The 20,449-nt window shown below is 48.3% G+C and overlaps 1 protein-coding gene across 2 annotated transcripts in view; it reads right to left on the reverse strand.

Annotated features, from left to right (window-relative positions):
- Syne3 (spectrin repeat containing nuclear envelope family member 3) overlaps positions 1 to 20,449 on the reverse strand; it is an 85,579-nt gene that overhangs the window by 12,782 nt on the left and 52,348 nt on the right. For both annotated transcript variants that reach the window (XM_059280030.1, XM_059280031.1), the window contains 9 exons: positions 18,786 to 18,960; positions 14,873 to 15,055; positions 12,806 to 12,949; positions 11,429 to 11,563; positions 7,293 to 7,454; positions 6,984 to 7,156; positions 6,037 to 6,166; positions 4,266 to 4,424; positions 229 to 378 (listed from right to left, as the gene is read on the reverse strand). In XM_059280030.1, the coding sequence (XP_059136013.1) occupies positions 229 to 378; positions 4,266 to 4,424; positions 6,037 to 6,166; positions 6,984 to 7,156; positions 7,293 to 7,454; positions 11,429 to 11,563; positions 12,806 to 12,949; positions 14,873 to 15,055; positions 18,786 to 18,960 (1,411 nt within the window). The remainder of the gene's footprint in view (positions 1 to 228; positions 379 to 4,265; positions 4,425 to 6,036; positions 6,167 to 6,983; positions 7,157 to 7,292; positions 7,455 to 11,428; positions 11,564 to 12,805; positions 12,950 to 14,872; positions 15,056 to 18,785; positions 18,961 to 20,449) is intronic.

Raw genomic sequence — 20,449 nt, forward strand, 5'->3', positions numbered from 1 at the left:
AGTAAGAGATCTGTATACACTACTCACAGGACTCCAGCCTCACTGGGAGGTAAGATGGACAAATGATATGACATAACTCGCGTGCCTAAGACCCAAGAGTGTCCTCTTTTCCTTTGAGCAGTCCCATTGGCCTGGTATATGGATGCACCAGAATGAACTAGATTCAGCTCTGTCTCTCCAAGCCATGGTTGCCTCCTGGGACCCCCAACCTTTATCCCCAGCACCTACCGGCAGGTGGCCAGAGTCCTTGAGTTTGGACTTGTACAGCATCCAACGATAGCGCAGATCTTCCAGTTCATTGGAGGGGTCCCTTGCTGGCCTGAGACGGAGCAGGTTCTCAAAGAGATGCTGGCCTTCTGGAATTCGGGCCTCCAGTTCCTGAGAGAAAGGCAGCATTATGTCTCAGCTGCCCAGTGGCCCAAGAACCCCACCTGGCTGGTAAGAATACACCAATCAAGGGCCACCTGAGGCATGCTGGGAGATGTGCACAGGACCAGTAACACAAGACTCTCATCCAAGCACGTTTTTAAAGAAATGTTTTTAGGGCTGGAGAGATGGCTTGATGGTTAAAAGGAATAGCTGCTCTTGCAGGAGACCTGGGTCTTAGTACCCAAATGTTGCCTCATAACTATTTTTAACTTTAGTCTCGAGGGATCTGATGCTCTCTTGGGCCCTCCAAGGGTACCAGGCACCCATGTGATGCACAGACATACATGCAAGTAAAACACTCATACACATAAAATATTCTTTCAAAAATTGGTCTTAGAAGTATTTATTTTATGTATATGCATGTTTTGCTTGCGTGTATATATGTGCATCATGAGTATGCCTGGTGCCTGCAGAGATCTGAAGAGGGTGTTAGATCCCTTGGAACTGGGGTTATAGATGGTTGTGAGCCACCATGTGGATGCTGGGAACTGAACCCAGGTTGTCCTATGAGAGCAGCAAGTTCTCTTAACTTCTGAGTCATCTTTTCAGCCTTCATCTATGCATCCAGAACCTTAGAGAACACCCCCACAGTGTTTACTTTTAACATTGACATTCCAGGACCACGAGTGGTCACCATCACAAAGTGGTCATCATGGAGCATGCCACTCTATTGGCATTTCTGAGGCCGGCAGAGTTGATGTTAAGTCGGGTAGACTTTTTCTAAGTAGACCACAGCTCTCCCATAGGATGACACTTCCTCTTCCCAGGAGTCCTGAGAGGTGGTGTGATGTGGAGTGGATGAAAGGTCTACAGGTTGGAGTCTAGGCTTCAGCCCCAGGTTTGGACCCTGGCTAAGCTGCTCAGGACCTACCATGGTGCATGGGTAAGAAGTCATTGTTGATATGACTGGAGTGGAAGGTGGGAAACAGATCTGAGTTGGGGGTTGGTGGGTGGGAAGACTTGCTGGTGATGTTCAGCTCCATCAGCAGGATGAGCCATGCACTGAGAATATACCACAGAACAAAACTCAAGGGGGTGGAAGTGCATCCCCATGGCAGAGCACATGGCTAGCATGTCTGAGACCCTGGGTTCTATCCCTAGCACTGCAGAGAAAACCAAGCCACCACAGAAGCTCTGGGGATGGACAAGAACCCAGAAAATCAAGGCCTCTTCAGACCTCCTTTTGCTCTTAGGATTTTTGCCAACCTAGAGGGAATGATACCAGCTTTGAACCAATCTATGTCTCTGCAGCCTCCCAAGGTTAAGGTGGTAAGAGTCAAGCCTGGGCTCTGCAGAGGAAGAGACCTGTTATTCCCTTTGTAGATGAGATGCCTGCATGCTTATTCTTGGAGTAAAGGGAGCCATAAGTGAATCTGGGCCTTGAGCGTGCTTATTCACAGCCTAGCTCCAGATCATCTTAGTGGTCCAAGGAACTACAAGACTTGAACTTGGACTCAGTGGTCCCAGAATCATAAAGCCCCCACTTCTCAGAAATAGAAAAAAAAATCTCTCTGGAGGAAGAAATTATCCTAACTCCCAAATTAGTTTTAGTATATTTTGTTCAGGACAAAAAGTAACCACACAATAATACATGACACCAAGAATGAGAAGCAGAAATATGTGACAGAAATATTCCTAAATGCCTGGAGGTATCAGAATTATTAGGCAGTGCAATTATGGTGGGTTACAGTTCAAAGAATTAAAAGATGGGCTGGAGAGATGGCTCAGTGGTTAAGAGTACTGACTGCTCTTCCAAAGGTCCTGAGTTCAATACCCAGCAACCACATGATGGCTCACAACCATCTGTAATGAGATCTGGTGCCCTCTTCTGGCCTGCAGCCATATATGCAGGCAGAGCACTGTATACATAATAAATAAATAAATCTTAAAAAAAAAAAAAGAATTAAAAGACAAGCTTAAACATTTCATCAAGGATGTGATGGAAGCCAGAGAATGTAATCAACCAGACCGAAGGGAACCAAATAGAAGTTCTAAAACTGATTGCCATGACAACCAAAGTTAAGATCTTAATAGACATATGTAATAGCAAATGAGACACAGCCGGGAAGAGAATTAGTCAAGTGGAAGTTGAGTCAGAAAAAAGTATTCAGAATTCAACACTCTGAGTCAAGGGTGAAAAATATGCAAAAGAAACAGACAAAAATATACAGGTGGGAAGGAAAAAATGTGGATTTCAATGACATGTGAGAAAAAGACATCAAGGCAAAGGTGATATTTTAAGAGATCTTGTCAGGCCTTCCATAAAGGTCCCACATCACAAATGCAGTCACAATGATTGCCAAGCAGGATAAATAAGAAGACAATTGGACCCTAAACTATTACTGAGATGTCATATAAATAAAAGAGAGGAGAGGCAGAGTGGGCTTGATTAGGGAGGTCTTGGACAATTAACGTAGGTTTGAACTCCGTAATAAAATGCTTTCATCAGGGGGTCGAGGTCTGATTAGTGATTCTGTTGGGTCACTGCAGAAGGAGCCATGACCTGGGTGACGCTCCACCAGAAAGGAGAGCAGAGAGGAAGCTGCTGCCGTGGTCACGTGAACAGAAAATGCAGAGGGAACAGAAACATCCAGGAAATGGACTTGAGAAGGGTTTGATGACTGCTATAGGTTGAATGATTGTCCCTTCCCAGATCCATGTGGACAGTATTGGGACATGGGACCTTTGAGAGATGACCTGGCCCGAGGGTGGGATTAATGACCCTCAAGGATGGGACTAATACTGCCACAAAAAAGGCCTTTTTTAGATCCCTTTGCCTCTTTGTACCTCCTCCATCTTTTGGCCATATGATGACACAAGAAGGAAGCCTTGCTAGGTTCTGATACGTGAAGTTTCTAGCCTTTGGAGAGGTGAAATTTTGTTGGTTATGACTTATTCAGTCTGGAGTATTTAGCAATAGAAACAGACCAAGACTAACAAGATGGCATGGAGGAGAGAGTAGTGGTAGACCAAATACAAGCATGTGATTCCCTCTCCCCTGCCTGCAACACCTTTGGACTTTACATCAAGGGGCGGAGTCTCTTTCTTATCCCTTGAATCTGAGATAGCCTGTTGACTTTCTTTGTGCAGCAGAACACAGAAGAATCCATGTGACACTAGCATGCAAGTTCCTATTCTAAGCATTGAGTGGTCTGGGCTGTCCCACATGAGAATGAGACATTCATGGTCCGTGTCATGTTTGTCTCCACCAACTTCCAGCCCCCCACCAGATCTATCTAGTTGTTCCATATCTGACGAAAGATAAGATTGTCCAGAATATGTGTCTTGAGCCCCAGAACTGGCAGAAACCGGGCTGAGGTCAAATCACCAAGTGTCAAAGTCATGAATTAAACAATAGTTATTGTTTTAAGCAACTCGCTGTTGTGGTGGTCTATGGCACAGTGGCAGCTAACCGATACTGGAGTCAAGTGATCAGTGGTGATATTTTTCAAACAGAGAAATATAAAGTGGGATGGATGGATACATACATAAATGGATGATTGATGGATGGATGGATGGATGCATGCATGCATGGATGCATGCATGCATGGATGGATAGATAGATGCATGGATGGAAGCATGGATGGATAGATGATACATGCATAAATGGATCATTGATGGATAGATGGATGCATGCATAGATGCACAGATGGATAAATGGACGAATGGATGGACAGATGCAAAGAAAAGTTAGTTCTAAAATCTTTGAACCAAAACAATTTAAAACTATTATATAGACTCAGGATGGCTTACAAATGACTATTAAGCATGAACTCCTTCATTTGAGGAACTTCTGGTGGCATGGACCCCATTAGGGATCATTCCTTGGAACAAACCTGCAGCTTCATCTTTCTGGTCCTCAAGTCCTTGGCTGTGGCTGTTCTCATTGCGATGATTCCAACTAACTTGGAGTTTTCTGCCTGTAGCCACTGTTCAAAGTCCCTCAGGAGCTGGGAGTGATCTTCATGAAGGTCATGCTCTTCCAGTAGGTTTGCCTGCAGGCAAGTGTGTGTTTAGATGTGAGAAAGGCCTACTGGCCATGGACCCGGGGATCCCACCAAAGCTGAAGATGAGGACAGGGGACCTGAAGGGCATAGGAGAGGCTCAGAGGGATGATGAATAGGCCTTCATTCATCCACATTTAGGAGCCAAGAGTGTCCCTCACCACCACCTTTCTGGAGCTCCAGAGGTCATCATCATCCTTGACCAGGACACCTACCCAGTGGTCATCATCCTTGACCAGGACACCTACCCAGTGGTCATCATCCTTGACCAGGACACCTACCCAGTGGTCATCATCCTTAACCAGGACACCTACCCAGTGGTCATCTTTCCTCCATTCTTGTGGAGATGTGGGCAGGGTGAAATGAAAGCCAGTCCAGCTAAGTCTTTTCCTATCCCTTGGTGGTGCCCTACTCTTCCCTGATGTGGCTGGAGAGCCCTGGGTTCCAGTTCTGTAGGCTCCTTGAAGGTTGAGCTTCTCTCCTCCTCCTCCTCCTCCTCCTCCTCCTCCTCCTCCTCCTCCTCCTCCTCCTCCTCCTTCCCCCTTCCTCTCTTCCTCTCTTCCCCCTCCTCTCCCCCTCCCTGGTGCAGTCTGTAGCTGCATCCCGGTACCTCGAACTTCCGCTCCCTCTGGGTTTCTGTATATACAACCCCCTATGCTGAGAACATGCCTGTGGTGGTTTGAATGATAATGGTCCCTATAAATGCACATATTTGAATGCTTGCTTCCCAGTTGGTAGAACTATTTGGGAGTAATTAGTAGTATGGCCTTGTTGGAGAAAGTGTATCACTGGAGGTGGGCTTTGAGGTTTCAAAAGGCCAGGCCATCCCGTTAGCTCTTTCTGCCTCATCTTGTAGATCAAGATGTGAGCTCTCACTATTGCGCCAGCATCGACGGTCATGAACTCTAACTGTAAGACCCAAATAAATGTTTTCTTTTTTAAGTTACTGTGATTGTGGTGTTTTGTCATGGCAATAGAAAAGTAATTAAGACAATGCTTCTCCCTCCTTCTCACACTCAGTCTTGAGGGTTCAACTGATATTTCATCATCCCTAGAAGGGCTTCCTCACCCCGGAACTGGGTATAGCATCCAGCCTAGCTGCCAGCATATGCCATACCTTTTAAAACCCTGCTTAAATGCCTGGACCCTCACTCCTTTGTCGTCTCTCACGCTGTGTTTCAGAGCCCAGCAGCACAGATCATGTGTCTGGTGCTTGTTAGCCATGCAGAATCAGGCTACTGGGTCAGGACCTGCATCTCCGACCTGTTTGCTATCTGGGGTCAGCAGTAAGTTTTAAAGCCCAATCCTCTCCTAACACAGGCTGCTGCAGGGGCTCAGATAAATGAGGGCCAGTCTTGTCCAGGGGTGTTCCTGATCTTCTAATGTGATCTGGGACCTCTGAGATCTTAGACCTCCAAGACCCTCAGTCCTTTAGCAATTGATTACTTCTGAGGTCACATCAGGGGCAAGTAACAAGAAAGTAGAAACATCCTATAAGCTAAGCACATGGTCCAGGGCAGGGAGGGAGCTGTGATGGAGGCCCCCACCTCCTCAATTGACATGAGATCTGACCTTTCTCCCAAAGCCTTTGAGACAGACTCACCCCATGCCGATGCCTGGGGATAGGGTCCTGGGGGTTGATGAGAAAGCCAGCCTTCGGGATGTTGTTGGTGAAGAGTAGTTTCTTCCCCGTGTCCACTTCTGTCCTCTGCAGCTGCTGGTTTCTGATGAGACTGGGAAGAAAAATACACTTACTCAAGGCAGCCATGTGCTGAGCATGCATCAGGTCCCAGGAGAAGCAATAGTATCGGGGCACCAAGAAAACTTTGGAGATTCACCATGGTTAAGAACTTAGCAGCCAGAGCTGGAGAGATGGCTCAGCAGTTAAAAGCACTGACTGCTCTTTCAGAGGTCCTGAGTTCAATTCCCAGCAACCACATGGTGGCTCACAACCATCTGTAATGAGATCTGGTGCCCTCTTCTGGCCTGCAGGCATACATGCAGGCAGAATACTGTATACATAATAAATAAATAAATCTTAAGAGGAAGGGGAAGGGGGAGGGGGAGGAGGAGAAGAAGAGGAAGAGGAAGAGAAGAAGAGGAGGAGGAAGAAGAAGGAGAAGGAGGAGGAGAAGAAGGAAGAGAAGGAGGAGGAGGAGGAGGGGGAGGAGGAGGAGGAGGAGGAGGAGGAGGAGGAGGAGGAGGAGGAACTTAGCAGCCACCTTTGGGGATCAGAAGGCTTCCCAGGCACATTCATGCCATTTCTTCCTTTAAACCCACCTTACCGTACCAGCAAGGCACATGTACCTATCGATGCAGCTAGAGAAGTAAGCTCAGGCAAGACAGGCTGGAGGCTAACTCCCTAAGTGAGAGACGTTCTCCAATCCTCAGAACCCTACCAGAATCACTAACTGGACCAAAGATGGGGATAGCCCCAGATTCCTGGCACCATGGCTGTCATACATCTCAGCCTCAGTCAGATGCTCTAGGGACCCTAGGTGATGAGGAGGCATTGTCTGGGACAAAGTGGGGAGCAAGGAAGACCCTTACCTCAGCAGATTCTCCTCTAGCAGCCGTAGGGCCTGCCAAGACTCCACCAGCTTCCTCAGATCCTCCTGGACCAAGGCCGCCCCCTCTGGAGAAGACTTCTTCATCACAAGCTGGCCCAGTGCTTGGAGTAGGGACAGCTGGACCTCTCTCTCTGGAATTTCAGCCAGCAGCTTCTGTGGGACACATGGATGAACATATATATATACATACATGTGAGGTACTAGTTTGGGGGAATCTCTGTACCCCAGTGTGAAGGTCACCCAGAATGCTTGAGGGGAATGCAGGCGAGAGAATGAACCAGCACCTTACCTCAGGTCCAGTCTCTTGGGACTCAGCATCCCACAGATGCACATCCCCTTGGTGTGTCTCCAGCATCTGTGTGACCATGGTAACCCACTGCTGCAGCTCTGACAGCCGGTGGCTGAAGGTGCAGTGCTCTCGGACGCTCTGCTGACACCTGTCCACAAGGTCCTGCGGTACAGCCAGGAGCTCTGAATGCTGCTTGAGGCAGACTGCAGATAATACCCCACAGATGATACCTAGACCTGCCTACATGCCCCCCCCCACACACAACTATTAGGGGCCATCACAGGAGATGAGGGAGAAAGGATGTAAGAGCCAGAGGATGGGAAGGATGCTATGACATGATATGGCTGGTAAACACATGAACTCCCAGCAGCTGTCGTTACCGGTACAAAACCAAGCCGGTTAATACCACAGCTTGGATAAGAGAGGAGTTCATGAAGCCCCACCCCTACCTGAGGAGTGGTTGGCAGCTGAAGGCTGTTGGGGGATGAGGAGTCATTTCTTCTTTGGGGTGTGGCCTCTTGTAAGCTGCCCATTTTCAGGGGATGCCCCACACTTATCCCCATGTGGGCAGCACTAACTATTCAGTGGATTACAATTTAAAGAAAAAAAGAAGAGGGGATGAAGGTGGGGTGGGGACATGGTGGGGATGGTCCAGAAGGAGTGGAAGGGGGGAGTAGGGTGGATATGATGAAGATTTATTGTATACATGTATGAAATTGTCAAAGGAAAAATAAAAATAGTCTTTAAAAAGAATGGGCAGCCTGTGACCCCCTGCAGCATTGTGGAGGAATCTGCAAGCATTGTGTGGAGGGGCGGGGCGGAGCAAACAGCTCTGAGGTCAGGGCTGAGGGTAACCGATAGACAGTGCATGGGGGTGGGGCATGGGGCAGGCTGGTGTCACCCTAGGTTTTGTCTGGGGGCCCTTACATGGGTCTGTTTGTTCTTTAAGATTCATGGAGCCATGCCAACGTGCTTTCTTTTCTGTATATGATTGACTGTATAAAAGTTTTCAAAGCTACCTTGCTTTTTTTTGGTGTGTTTGTGTATGGCGGGGGCTCTATCCCTGGATCCCGTTTCCTAGGCCTGTTAGTTTCTCAGAAGTCTGGCTCATGAGCCTTGCTCTTCTCTGTCTCCAGGAAAGCTGGGCACTCTCCTCAGAAGGATGGCCGTGCTCCATTCTTCTGGCCCCCTTGCCTGGGACTCTCTGAGCCCCCTTTCCAGCCCACCATGAGTCATTCAGACTCCGGCCCTCTGCCACTGTTCTCACTGCATTACCCTGAAGGTCTCATGCCTCAGTGCTGGGCTTCCAAAGACCCTATCTCCCTGTATCTTTAAACAAAACAACAACAACAAAAAAAAAAATCACTGCAGAGATAGGGATGCCAGGCCCCTGCTAAGGGGCTATAAGCCCAATGGGGGCGGGGTTCAGCATCCCACATACTACACCTACTTTCAACAACCCATCAAAGATGGCCTCAAATGTTTCCTAAGCCCTGCTCCTCTACATCCTCAGTGCCAGGACCTGGGTACCAACACTAACCACCTCTAACAGCTTCCTGTCATAGGGACATGTGGCCTCTGACACAGGAGCATGCTCCCTGTGGATGTGATAGTTAATCTTGCTTGACCCGATCTAGAATCACCATGGAAACAAGGCTCTAAATGATTGTCTAGGTTCAGTTAACTGAGGTGAGAAGTCCCATAAATGTGAGCTGCCCCACTCCACGGGCCAAGGCCCAGGACTACATGAAAACGGAGAAAACTGGAAGCAATTGGATCTCTGTGAGTTCAAGGCCAGCTTGGTCTGCACAGGGCGCCAGAGTCCATCTCTCTCTACTTCCTGACTGAAGACACAGTGAGACTGACTACTCCAAGCTCCTGCTGCTATGGTTCCCTGAACTGTGAGAGGCTACACCTTGGAACTATGAGGCAAAGCAAACCTTTCTAATGTTGTCTTTGTTAGACATTCTGTCAGGGATGACAGGACATGAAGGCCACTTGGCTGTGAGGGAAGGGGGAGTTTACACTCACTAGACTTAACAAGCGTTGAATGTCTGAGTAAGGGGGACAGTTCCCCTTTACAGGAGCATCATGGGATGTCACCCTCTTGCTACCACTAATGACACCCAGTGAATGTGTCCTCTAATGATTGGCCTAGCTCATCATTTGAATATAGTTCTTGGAGCTGACATTTGGAGTTCTAGGGCCTTCTAGAAGCTGGGAACAGTGCCCTATCTCTCTATCCCCTTCATTTATCCCTGAGACTACAGATCCAAGTTTACTGAACAGATTAGTGAATTCATCCAGACCCAAGGAGTCGCTTAGGCCAACAGGGTTCCTTAGGTCCTCGGTGTATGGCATCATCTGTTTCCTGGAGACTCCTGGGGAAGCATTTGGGGCTGAGAGTGGAGCGGGGGCCAAAAGTAGCAGACAATGTAAGGTGCTCCCACTCCATGGAGGGAGAGAGACAGAACTGCCCCACATCCCACTAAACTGTCTCATGCCCACCCATACTTACAGTGATTAAAAGCCTATTTGCCATGGCCTGGGGTTGGGCTCTATGGTAGTCTGAATGTAATTGGTCCCCATGAGCTCATAGGGAGTGGCATTATTAGGAGATGTGGTTTTGTTAGAATAGGTATGGCCTTGTTGGACAAAGTGTGTCACTGTGGGGGTGGGCTTTAAAGTCTCAGATGCTCCAGCTATGCTTGGTGTAGACCCAGTTCATTTCCTGTGGCTGAAGATTAAGATGTAGAATTCTCAGCTCCTTCTCCAGCACCATGTCTGCCTGCACACTGCCATGTCCCACCATGATGTAATGAACTAAATCTTTGAACTGTAATCAAGCCCCAATTAAATGTTTCCTTTATCAGAGTTGCTTGCTGTGGTCATGGTGTCTCTTCACAGCAATAGAAACCCTAACTGAGACAGGGTCTAACTCCACACACAGGTGTAAGGAGGTCTCTGAAGTTCTAACAAGGCCACTGACTTGTCTGGGAACACACCCTTCTTATACACGAAGGGCTTTGCTTTGGTTTAGTCGAGATTTTCTCTCACTCCTTAGAGGTACCTACCACTGGCCATGCTGCCTGATGTGACATCAGTGGTTGTGGTATAAAGGGAATATTTCCTGACCTCTCCTATGATCAGAGCTATCTGTAGCCACTTATGTATGACTTGATTATGTCTCTTTAAGAATTTCTTTCTGCCGGGCGGTGGTGGCGCACGCCTTTAATCCCAGCACTCGGGAGGCAGAGCCAGGTGGATCTCTGTGAATTCAAGGCCAGCCTGGGCTACCAAGTGAGTTCCAGGAAAGGTGCAAAGCTACACAGAGAAACGCTGTCTTGAAAAAAAAATAATTTCTTTCTATTCTAGACATTCCTAGATTGTCTGTGAGAGTGGTGTACCCACCTGTTAGCTTCAGGGTGGTAAAGAAGGTGTTTGCTATGGAAATGGGGTGTACAGGGCCAAGTGGGCTGAAGAAGTTAGCCTAGCACTAAGTTTTCTTGAGGTGTGGCCAGGGATCCGCTTGAACTCCCTGAGGCTTAATTAAAAAGCAGGATGACCCAAGCCTGTCTAAATCAGGGTGTGTAGGGAGCCTGGAGTCTGCATCGATACTTGTCTCAGTCAATTGTCAAGAAGTCTGGGTTCTGAACATCCATCAGACTGCAGGAAGTAGAATCAATCCTGTGCACCAGAAAGTACTCAGAAGGCCACTAGAGGGCACTGCAAACAAGGCTCTGAGGCCACCAGGGCTGGGGACACAAACAACAACTGTGCACCCACCAAGCAGAGGAGACAAGGCAGAGTTTTCTGTTCTGCATCTGTGGCCCTCACTACAATGGGAAACCCTGGCATCACTCACTCGCTTGCTGATTCACTGTCCCATCCACCCAGTCCCCAGGAAAGCAGGGCCCTGTCTGTCAGTGTGAGCTGCCTCCACCACGAGAGCCCAGGACAGCCGCCAGCATACAGAAATAGCTCAACAACAAATAGCTCAACAACCGGAAGCTACACAAATGAGGATGAGAAGAAAGAGAGGTTGGAAGGAACAGAAGCTGGAAAGAGAAAGGACCCAGGAGTGTAGCATTCTAAGACCTGGTTCTCACTGCTTAGGCCTTTCACTGGTCCCTTACCTCTAGGGACCTCTTCAGGACTTGCTGGTCAGAGGAAATCTGGTCCAGTTTGTGCTGGTGGTTAGAGTTCTCCTGGGCAAGAGGTCTCACAGCCTCTATCTGTGTCCCCAGATCGAGACCCTCTTCCTGCAGGCCCTGTGATAGAGAGAAGAACAAGTGAGCTTGGCCATCTGCCTCTCCATCCAGAAGACCCTCCATCCCAGGAGACCATCCATCCAGAAGATCCTCCATCCTAGGAGACCATCCATCCAGAAGACCCTCAATCCAGAAGACCCTCCATCCCAGGAGACCCTCCATCCCAGAAGACCCTCCATCCTAGGAGACCCTCAATCCAGAAACCCCCCCCCATCCCAGAAAACCTTCCATCCAGAAAACACTTCCATCCTAGGAGACCCTCCATCCAGAAGACCTTCCATCCTCGAGGCCCAGTGGGGTAGGGACTCTGAGTGGGAGAGTCCCTGGTTGGGGTTCCCAGGATAGCATGTTCTCTCTGTCAGTGGCTGCACCACATGGGTGGTCCAATAGATTCCTTTTCAGGGCAAATCAATCTTTAAAATTCAGACACAAATATCCTGGGGCATTATTAAAATAAACTATAGGAAAGACCAGACAGCATCTTGGGAAAGAAACTCATGTCTGGACTCTCACTTGGTGACCATTGGCTGTTATGAAGAATTATACCCACTTCAGTGTTAAAGCCTCAAATGTACCATGCTTAATGTTTTCCAGAGAATGCTGTCAGCTTATACAGGAATGGTGTTTGGGTTTGAAACAATAAACACTGTGTCATGTGCATGATAAAAACCAGTAAAGCTTCTCAGCTGGCTGGCGATTACCAATGACCCGCCTGCATGCAGTCCACACATGATATAAAACATATCTTCCTAATCGCAAAATTGGTTTATTCAACTGAAAGTCTCCAGACTCACCAAAAATAGTTCATACGACAGTTAATCTCCATTGTCAACTTGACTGGATTTGTATCATCTAGGAGACACCTCTAGGTGTGTCTATGGGGGTGTTTTCAAATAAGATTAACCGAAGAGGGAAAACCCACATTGAATGTGGATGGCACCACCCCATCAGCTGGAGTACCAAACCAAATAGAACTGAGCTGAGTGCCGTTGTTCAGACTTCGGAACCCAGGGGCAAACAAAAGAACTGCTGGTCGCTCAGACTCGACTCAGCAGCTCAGGGGTGCTAACAGCCCCGCTGGGGCCAGGAACTGTCCCCTGAAAAAGCGGAGGTTCTACTGAGACCCAAGTCAGATCCCCAGTAAGAACCTTGGGCTCAGGCTGGCGACTGCTTTGCACCTTGCTGCCAGAAGGAGGAGCTCCCGCGCAGGCAACCGCGTGCCAGGTGACCGTCACTCCTCACCTGCAACCGTAGGAGCTGAACCTGCTTTCCAGGAAGGTCCCGCTGAAGTCCTTTCTCTGCTTGGATCCTGGCTTGGAGGTCTAGGAGTTTCCTGTGTAGGGGGTCAAAAGCCACCCCGAAGTCCTTGTGCTGGACGAGCAGGCTCTGCAAATAGAACCACAAATGAAGCATTTTCCTCATGGCACCTTGTAAGACCTGACACTGGGCCGGGCTGCTCTCTCTATACTGATCCACTTCCTCCAGGAAACACTTCCTGACGGGTCACTCTAGTGTTCTTACCACACTTTAGCCGTGGTCCTCAAGGACAGCCCTCCCCCACACACCAAATCTCTCCAGAAGCTTGTTTGTAGATAAGGTTTTGTTAGAATACGGCCCCGCCTACTCATTTCCTTCTGATTCTCTGCTACAGAGGCAGAGTTGGGCCAGATGCCTGACAGACACTGGCATCTTCACTGACTGGGCCCCTGCAGCAGCAGCAGCCTGTAGACAAGAGGTTCTCAACCTTTGGGTCGAGACCCTTTTGGGGTCAAATGAACCTTTCACAGGGGTCACCTAAGATGATTGGACAGCATGAATATTTACATTGTGATTCAAAACAGTAGCAAAATTACGGTTTAAGAAGTCACAACAAAAATAATTTTATGCTTGGGGGTCACCACATCGTGAGGAACTGTATTAAAGGGCTGAGGCATTAGGAAGGTTGAGAAGCTCGATCTAGAGCTTTGCTGAGACCACTCTGCAGACACCTCCTGTAACTGTCCGTGTGTGCTTGTCTCTGCCAGCCGCCACCATGGTTTGAGAGTGGAGACTTCACTTCCTTTCTGGTTCCCCCAGCTCTGGCAAGCCTGCCTTACCGTGCTGATGAAGTAAGATTGCTGGCTTGGAGTCAAGTGATGCAGCCTGAACCCTGACCCCTCTGCCATGAGATACCTGACAGACTCTCCTCGCCTGTAAAACAGGGAGACTGGCAGCACCTCCCCCATAGTGTCAGCTGAACAAAGATTAACAGGTGCCTGGCCCAGAGCCAACACCTGTAGACCGTAGCTATTATTATCATCATTACTGGCCGCTCAGCAAACATTTGGCAGCGAGAACTGGCTGTCTGCAGAGCGCCAAGCCATTGCTTTGACTTATTGCAGTCAGAAGCATGCCATTAATAACATTCACTCGCTGTGAAATAGTCTTTTTGTACGCTGTGAATATGTATTACTCTCATCGGTTAATAAAGAGCTGACTGGCCAATAGCTAGGCAGGAAAAGGTTAAGTGAGACTTGTGGACAAAAAGAGAGCCTAGGGAGAAGAGGGAGGAGTTGCCATGAGACACAGAGAGAAGCAAGATGAACATGCCATGGTGAAAAAAGGTATTGCCACGTAGCAGAGAGTAGATAAGAAATATGGGTTAATTTAAGTTCTAAGAGCTAGTTAGTAACAAGCCTAAGCTATCAGCTGATCATTTATAATTGATATTAAGTCTGTGTGGTTATTTGGGAACTGGCCAGTGGTCCTGATGAAAAACTCTGCCTAGATTCACTCTTAGGATCATGGTTGGTTAAAGTTAGCAAATGCTTGTATCTTCATTTTCTATTACATTTAAGTTACATGTGTGTGCACACGTGTGTGTCTGTGTGTGTGTGTGTGTGCACATGCACACGCACACACATAAACATGTGGAGGTCAGATGACAACTGTAGGAGTTGGTTTTCTCCTCCTATCATCTGGTCCTGGGGGTTGAAACTGGGTAGAGAATGAGCAGCAAACACCTCCACTGGTTGAACCATCTCCCCCACCCCATCTTTGCTTGTCCATCAGCTCTACAGAAGACAGCATGGCTTGATTAAAACCTAGGGAACAGGGTTAGGAGTGACCAGCAGCAGACAGGTGACTAGGGAGCCAGTGAGAGGGGTTACATGAGAGTCCCGCCCTGTCCATAGACACAGAACCTGAGATTGTGGGAAACAGAGGCATACATCCAGAGCCACTGGTCAGGAGTGGAGCTGAAATCAAAATACCAAGAAGGGCTGTGCCCGCCCCCTGGCCAAGCTCCAGGGTGCAGCGGCTGATGCTCACCTGTAGTTTGCTCTTCCTCTGCAGAAGGCTGTTATGCAGTAAGTCTCTGTCCCTCACAGAACTTGCCACCTGCTCCAGGAGAGCGGCTGCTCTCTCCTGGCCGAAGATGCTCCCCAGCAAGTCTGTCTTCAGCTGCAGCATCGCCAGCTGCTCTTTCAGCCGGGAGCTCTCTGCCAGGGCCGCCTGTGGGAGACAAGGTACCCATGCACCTCAGACAGCCAGGAAGGCCCAAGCTCACAATTCCTACTGTTGCTGCGCGGGAGCTGTGACTCTGCGGGCATCTGGAGATCCGGCACAGTAGAAGCAGACAGGTGGGAATACATTGGAAGGTTCTGAATTTCAGGATCCATGTTGATTTTCTTTTACCCACCCTCACCCATCTCATTATCAAAGGCCAAGGAACACTTCATCCCCTTTCCTGTCTGGGAAACCCGTGTCCCCTCCATCGTCACCACCACCAGCTATGGCACATGCTCAGGCTCTCTCACCTGGACCACAGCTCTGCCTGCCTGTTGCTTCTAAGCTGGTGCCCCAGAGCTGACCTTTCACACCTCACTGGCTTGATCTTCCATGCCTCTACACCAGTGGTTCTCAACCTTTGTAATGCTGCAACCCGTTAATACAGTTCCTCATGTTGTGGCGACACTCCCACCATAAAATTATTTTTGTTGCTACTTCATAACTGTAATTTTGCTACTGCTAGGGATCGTAATGTAAATATCTGATATGCAGGATATCTGATGGGGGTCGCAACCCACAGGTTGAGAACCACTTTTCCACAGTGACCCTCCATCACCAATAGATCTTCCTGAAAATACCTTGCTTTGGACTTCTGGCCTTGAGAACTATGAGACAATAGAATTTTTTATTTTTATTTTTATTTTTTTATAGCAGAAACTAGTCAAGACCAGTAATTTTATTTTTTTGTTTTGTTTTTGTTTTTTGAGACAGGGTTTCTCTGTGTAGCTTTGCGCCTTTTCCTGGAACTCACTTGGTAGCCCAGGCTGGCCTCGAACTCACAGAGATCCACCTGGCTCTGCCTCCCAAGTGCTGGGATTAAAGGCGTGCACCACCACCACCGCCCGGCCAGTAATTTTATTTTATTTTTTTTGTTGTTTTTTTTTTCGTTTTTCAAGACAGGGTTTCTCTGTGTAGCTTTGCGCCTTTCCTGGAACTCGCTTTGGAGACCAGGCTGGCCTCGAACTCACAAAGATCCGCCTGCCTCTGCCTCCCGAGTGCTGGGATTAAAGGCGTGCGCCACCAACGCCCGGCCCAGTAATTTTATTTTACTATGGGGTTTGATATCACATTCTTTGTTATTTAAATGCCATACAGTTATCCAAGTTCAGTTCTTTTTTTTTTCATTTTTCTTTATTAAGAAATTTTTCTACTCATTCTACATGAATTTTTTATTTTTTAACACAAGGTTTTACTCTGTAGCTCAGGCTGGCCTGCAGATTACTACATAGCCTAGGCTGGTATTGAACTCACAGCAATTCTCCTGCCTCTGTCTCCACAGTGCTGGGATTATAAACATGAGCCATCACATCATAATCCACAGCTGTATGACATGATCCTAAATACACAAAAACTGTAAATTAATTAGATTTTCTATCTATCACATGGAAAGGTCTGGATGGATTTCATCAAATAAAAGGACAGGTTTAGGATGGTCTGACCAAAATTGAGGTTTGTAGTGCACACAAATTTCATTTGAGATCGCTTCATAGATGCTGGTGAGGATTGTCTAAAAAAGGCGACCATCAGAGGCTGGACACACAGCTCAGCCGCTGAGAGTACTGGCTACCTTTCCAAAGGACCTGGGATCAATTCCCAGCACCTCCAGAATATTTGACAAGTGTCTGTAATTCTCCTTCCAGGAGATCTGATGCCCTCGTCTGGCTTCTGTGGGCACCAGGCACACAGTGGTACATAGACACACACATAGGCAAAACATCCCTACACACAAAAAAGATAATAAAATAAAAAAATTTAGAAAGATGACCACCAGAGCCACAGAGATAGCATAGTGGTTAAGAGAGCACACTATTGTGGCAGAGGACCTGAGTTCAATTCCCAGCAACCACCTGCAACTCCAGCTTCAGGGGGGATCTGTTGCCCTGGCCTCCTCGGGCACCTGTGCTCACATGCACATACCCATACATGGGCATACACATAATTCAATTTGTTTTTCAACTTAAAAAAAAAAAACAGCATCCTTCAGCCCCTAAGCATGGGAGAAGGGATCTACTGAACCCTTGGGAGGAAGGATCATGTCCTGCTGTCCATAACTATGGAGCTGGGCTTGATGGTACACATCTCCAATCTTAGCATTCAGAGGGCAGAGGCAAGTGGATCTCTGTGAGTTCATGACCAGCCTGGTCTACATAGTAAGTTCCAGGCTAGCCAGATTTACAAAGTGAGACCCTGTCTCCAAAACTAAAAAAAAAACCTCAATAACATAAATAAATAATTAGGGAGGGATTGAAGTTGGGGAGACAGCTCAACAATTGGGGTGCTTGCTGAACAAGCCTGAGGATCTGAGTTTGAATCCCAAGAAACCCAAATAAGTGCTGGATGGATGGGCATGGTGGCCCAACTGTAGTTTCAGCTTATGAAGGCAGAGGTGGTGGGGGATCCCTAAAGCAAGCTAGCTAGCAAGACTAGCCACACCAGTAAGTTCCTGGTTCAGTGAATAAGGAGAAAGAGCAACCAAGTGATTCCCAGCATCAACCTCGGGCTCACACATGTGCAGGCTCCAAGCTGCAGGCTGAGCAGTGTTCTCCAGGAGAAGTGGGTCAACCCGGAGTAAAGATTCTCCCAGCAACACCCAGTAGGCCAGAGCAGTGAGGGGAAAACTGATCCCATATGTTGATGACGGTCCTATGCTTTGTGGGATGGTGGGTACTCTTTGTTTAATTTTCCAGAAATCTTTACATTTTTGGGGTAATGTACGCATGTTTTTGTAATCAGAACAAAAACTAATATAAAATGAGGCTGACGACTGGCACATTTTCATGCCTCTCTCTGCTCTGTGTGTCTGAGAATCCCTGGACACAAGAGCATCTCATGGACCGAGAGCTCAATAGTAGCATAAAGCAGGGTTTATGAGCCAATCAAAGCCCCAGTGTTGAGGGACTCTGAGGTGGATGCTGCCCCATGCTCTCCCTGTAACCGTTCCTCTTTCTCCAAACAGTCAACATTTGTTTTGTGCCCAGCTGAAGGCCTAGAATTGTTAGTGTTACTGCTACAGCCAATCATGACAATTTCACCATCTTCAGCCAGGCACTGGTTTAAAGGACGGTCACATGACCTGCCCAACCAATGAGAGGAAAGCTTCCCAGAAAGGCTTTAGCTCCTTGTTGGCAGAGTGAAAGCGGTGATGGAGGGAGGTCTTGGGCCCTTGTGCTGTTCCCACCAATAACAAACACTGCTCGCTACTTGGCAGCTAAGTGGAGGCCAGAAAGAGACATGCCTTCGAGCTAGGAGAGCCTGGGTTCCAGATGACTCTGTCGAGCCATGAGATCGACCTGATCACCTCTGTGTTTGAAGTTCCCACAGGTCAGGCTGTCACTGAAGACACAGTGAAGGCAATGGCTTGCTACACTGCTCTCTTGTAGAATCATTAATCCTCTACCTGTGGTGGGGTCTCCAAGGGAGACAAAATTCCACATAGCTTCGAGAAGATCCATGAAAGTCACACCAGGCCTTGGCTTTACCCGAGGACTAAGGATGACTTTTGTCCCTGAGAACAAGTGGTGACCCTTCTTGTACACTTGGTACTTGCCTGACACAGAGCAGTGAGCTGGACCCAGGTGTCTCAAGGACCCAGGAATGCACTTGTCCCTGGGAGGGTAGCTGAGGTGCCATACACTGGGCCAGCATCCTCCCCGGCCCCACAAAGCCTGATTACCTCAATCTGGGGCAGAAAGGTGTGAATGGAGGGCAGGTCCGGCAGGCTGGTGGTGATGTCCAGGAGCCTCTGAGCCAGAGCCTTCCACAGCTGCAGGTCATTGAGGGGCCGCTGGAAACGCTGCCACAGCTCTGCCCTGGTCGCGTTGTGGAGCCTGGCATTCTTTCCCTTCATACTGCCAGGGCAGCACAGGGCACAGATCCAGAGAGAAGAGAGTGAGATCAGTCCAGGAGGCCTCTGCCCAGGCTGCCAGGGCAGGGAATGCCCTCCTAACACATGGACTGCTACGAAGTAGCATAGGAAGTAGGTGGGAACTTGTAAACGCCGAGACAGCACTAACCACATGCCTCAGGTCTTCTTGAGGACAGCCCCTCAGCTCCCTCAGGCCTGTAAGCTCTCAAGGAAATGAGATACACAAGTGTCCTCTGTGTCTGCAGTATCTGAAAAGCTGAGACTAGAGTCAGGCAGAGCAGCTGTCACTTGTGTGGCTTAACTCTGTCAAAGCCCCTGTTTCCTCATCTGAAGAACGAGTAACACAGTGCTCTTCACACTGCTGCTGGAAACATTATAATCCTGATGCCCTTCATACCAAACCCAGGAACATTTATAATCCTGATGCCCTTCACACTGCTCAGGAACATTCATAATCCTGATGCCCTTCACATCGCTCCCAGGAACATTCATAATCCTGATGCCCTTCACACCACTCCCAGGAACATTCATAATCCTGATACTCCTCACACTGCTCCCAGGAACTTTCATAATCCTGAAGCTTCTAGTAACAGAACGCTAGGAGCTGCCCTTCCCACTTAGAACCAAACAAGAGCTTAATTCAATTTTTAAAAGAAATAAACGATGAAAATGTGAGTCTGGGACCCAGAGCTACTGTGAGCCTAAGGGCATTTGTCAGCCTGAAGAGAGTGCTGCAGAATGAGCCAGCCTGTGACAGCCCCCAGAGTGAGGACACTAAAGGAAGCGTGCTCTGATAGCCATACCCTTCTTGAAGGTGGGACCTTGAAAGCTGGGCTCTCAGGATAAAAGGGCTGCTATGGAGCTGTCTTCACGCAGAGCTAGTCCAGCTTCAAGGCAGGAGACCAAAAGCCTTGGGGGTAAATTGTGGAGACCCTAACCTGGTACTGCCCAGTCAATCCAAACCCAAACCCTGCTTAAGATATCACCCCAGGCTCAGCTACTTCCTACAAGTAAGTTTTCTAATACTAGGCCCAACACCGGATAAAGCTGCCCTGATCCTGATAACAGGGTGGACCAAGCTGAGGGAGAGGAGACCTATGGCCACTGAGCCTTTGTCTGTTCTGTGTGTAGCAGGTCCAAGCCCCAGCCTAGCTCTGCTTTAGCATTGGGCAGTAGGATCTAGGCACTATCCCAATTTTACAGATGTGGAGCCTAGGAACAGCTGTGGGTGAGAGACACGGCAGATGAAGCTCCTGTGTCCACTCCGAAGGAATCCCCTATAACCAGGCAGGGGTATAAGATGTACTATGGGGTGCTATTGGGATGGCTGAGCTGTTTTTAGGATGCTTTCTTGGCAAAAACAGGTGAGCGCTCCGAATGTGCAGCTCTCATTTCTGCAGAGGGAGGCTATTACTCTGTTCTTTGCTGAGCTCGACTGTACCCACGGTCAGAGAGGTAAACAGAAGCAGTGC

Source organism: Peromyscus eremicus, chromosome 14 (assembly GCF_949786415.1).
Source record: "Peromyscus eremicus chromosome 14, PerEre_H2_v1, whole genome shotgun sequence".
In the NCBI taxonomy this organism is placed as follows: domain Eukaryota; kingdom Metazoa; phylum Chordata; class Mammalia; order Rodentia; family Cricetidae; genus Peromyscus; species Peromyscus eremicus.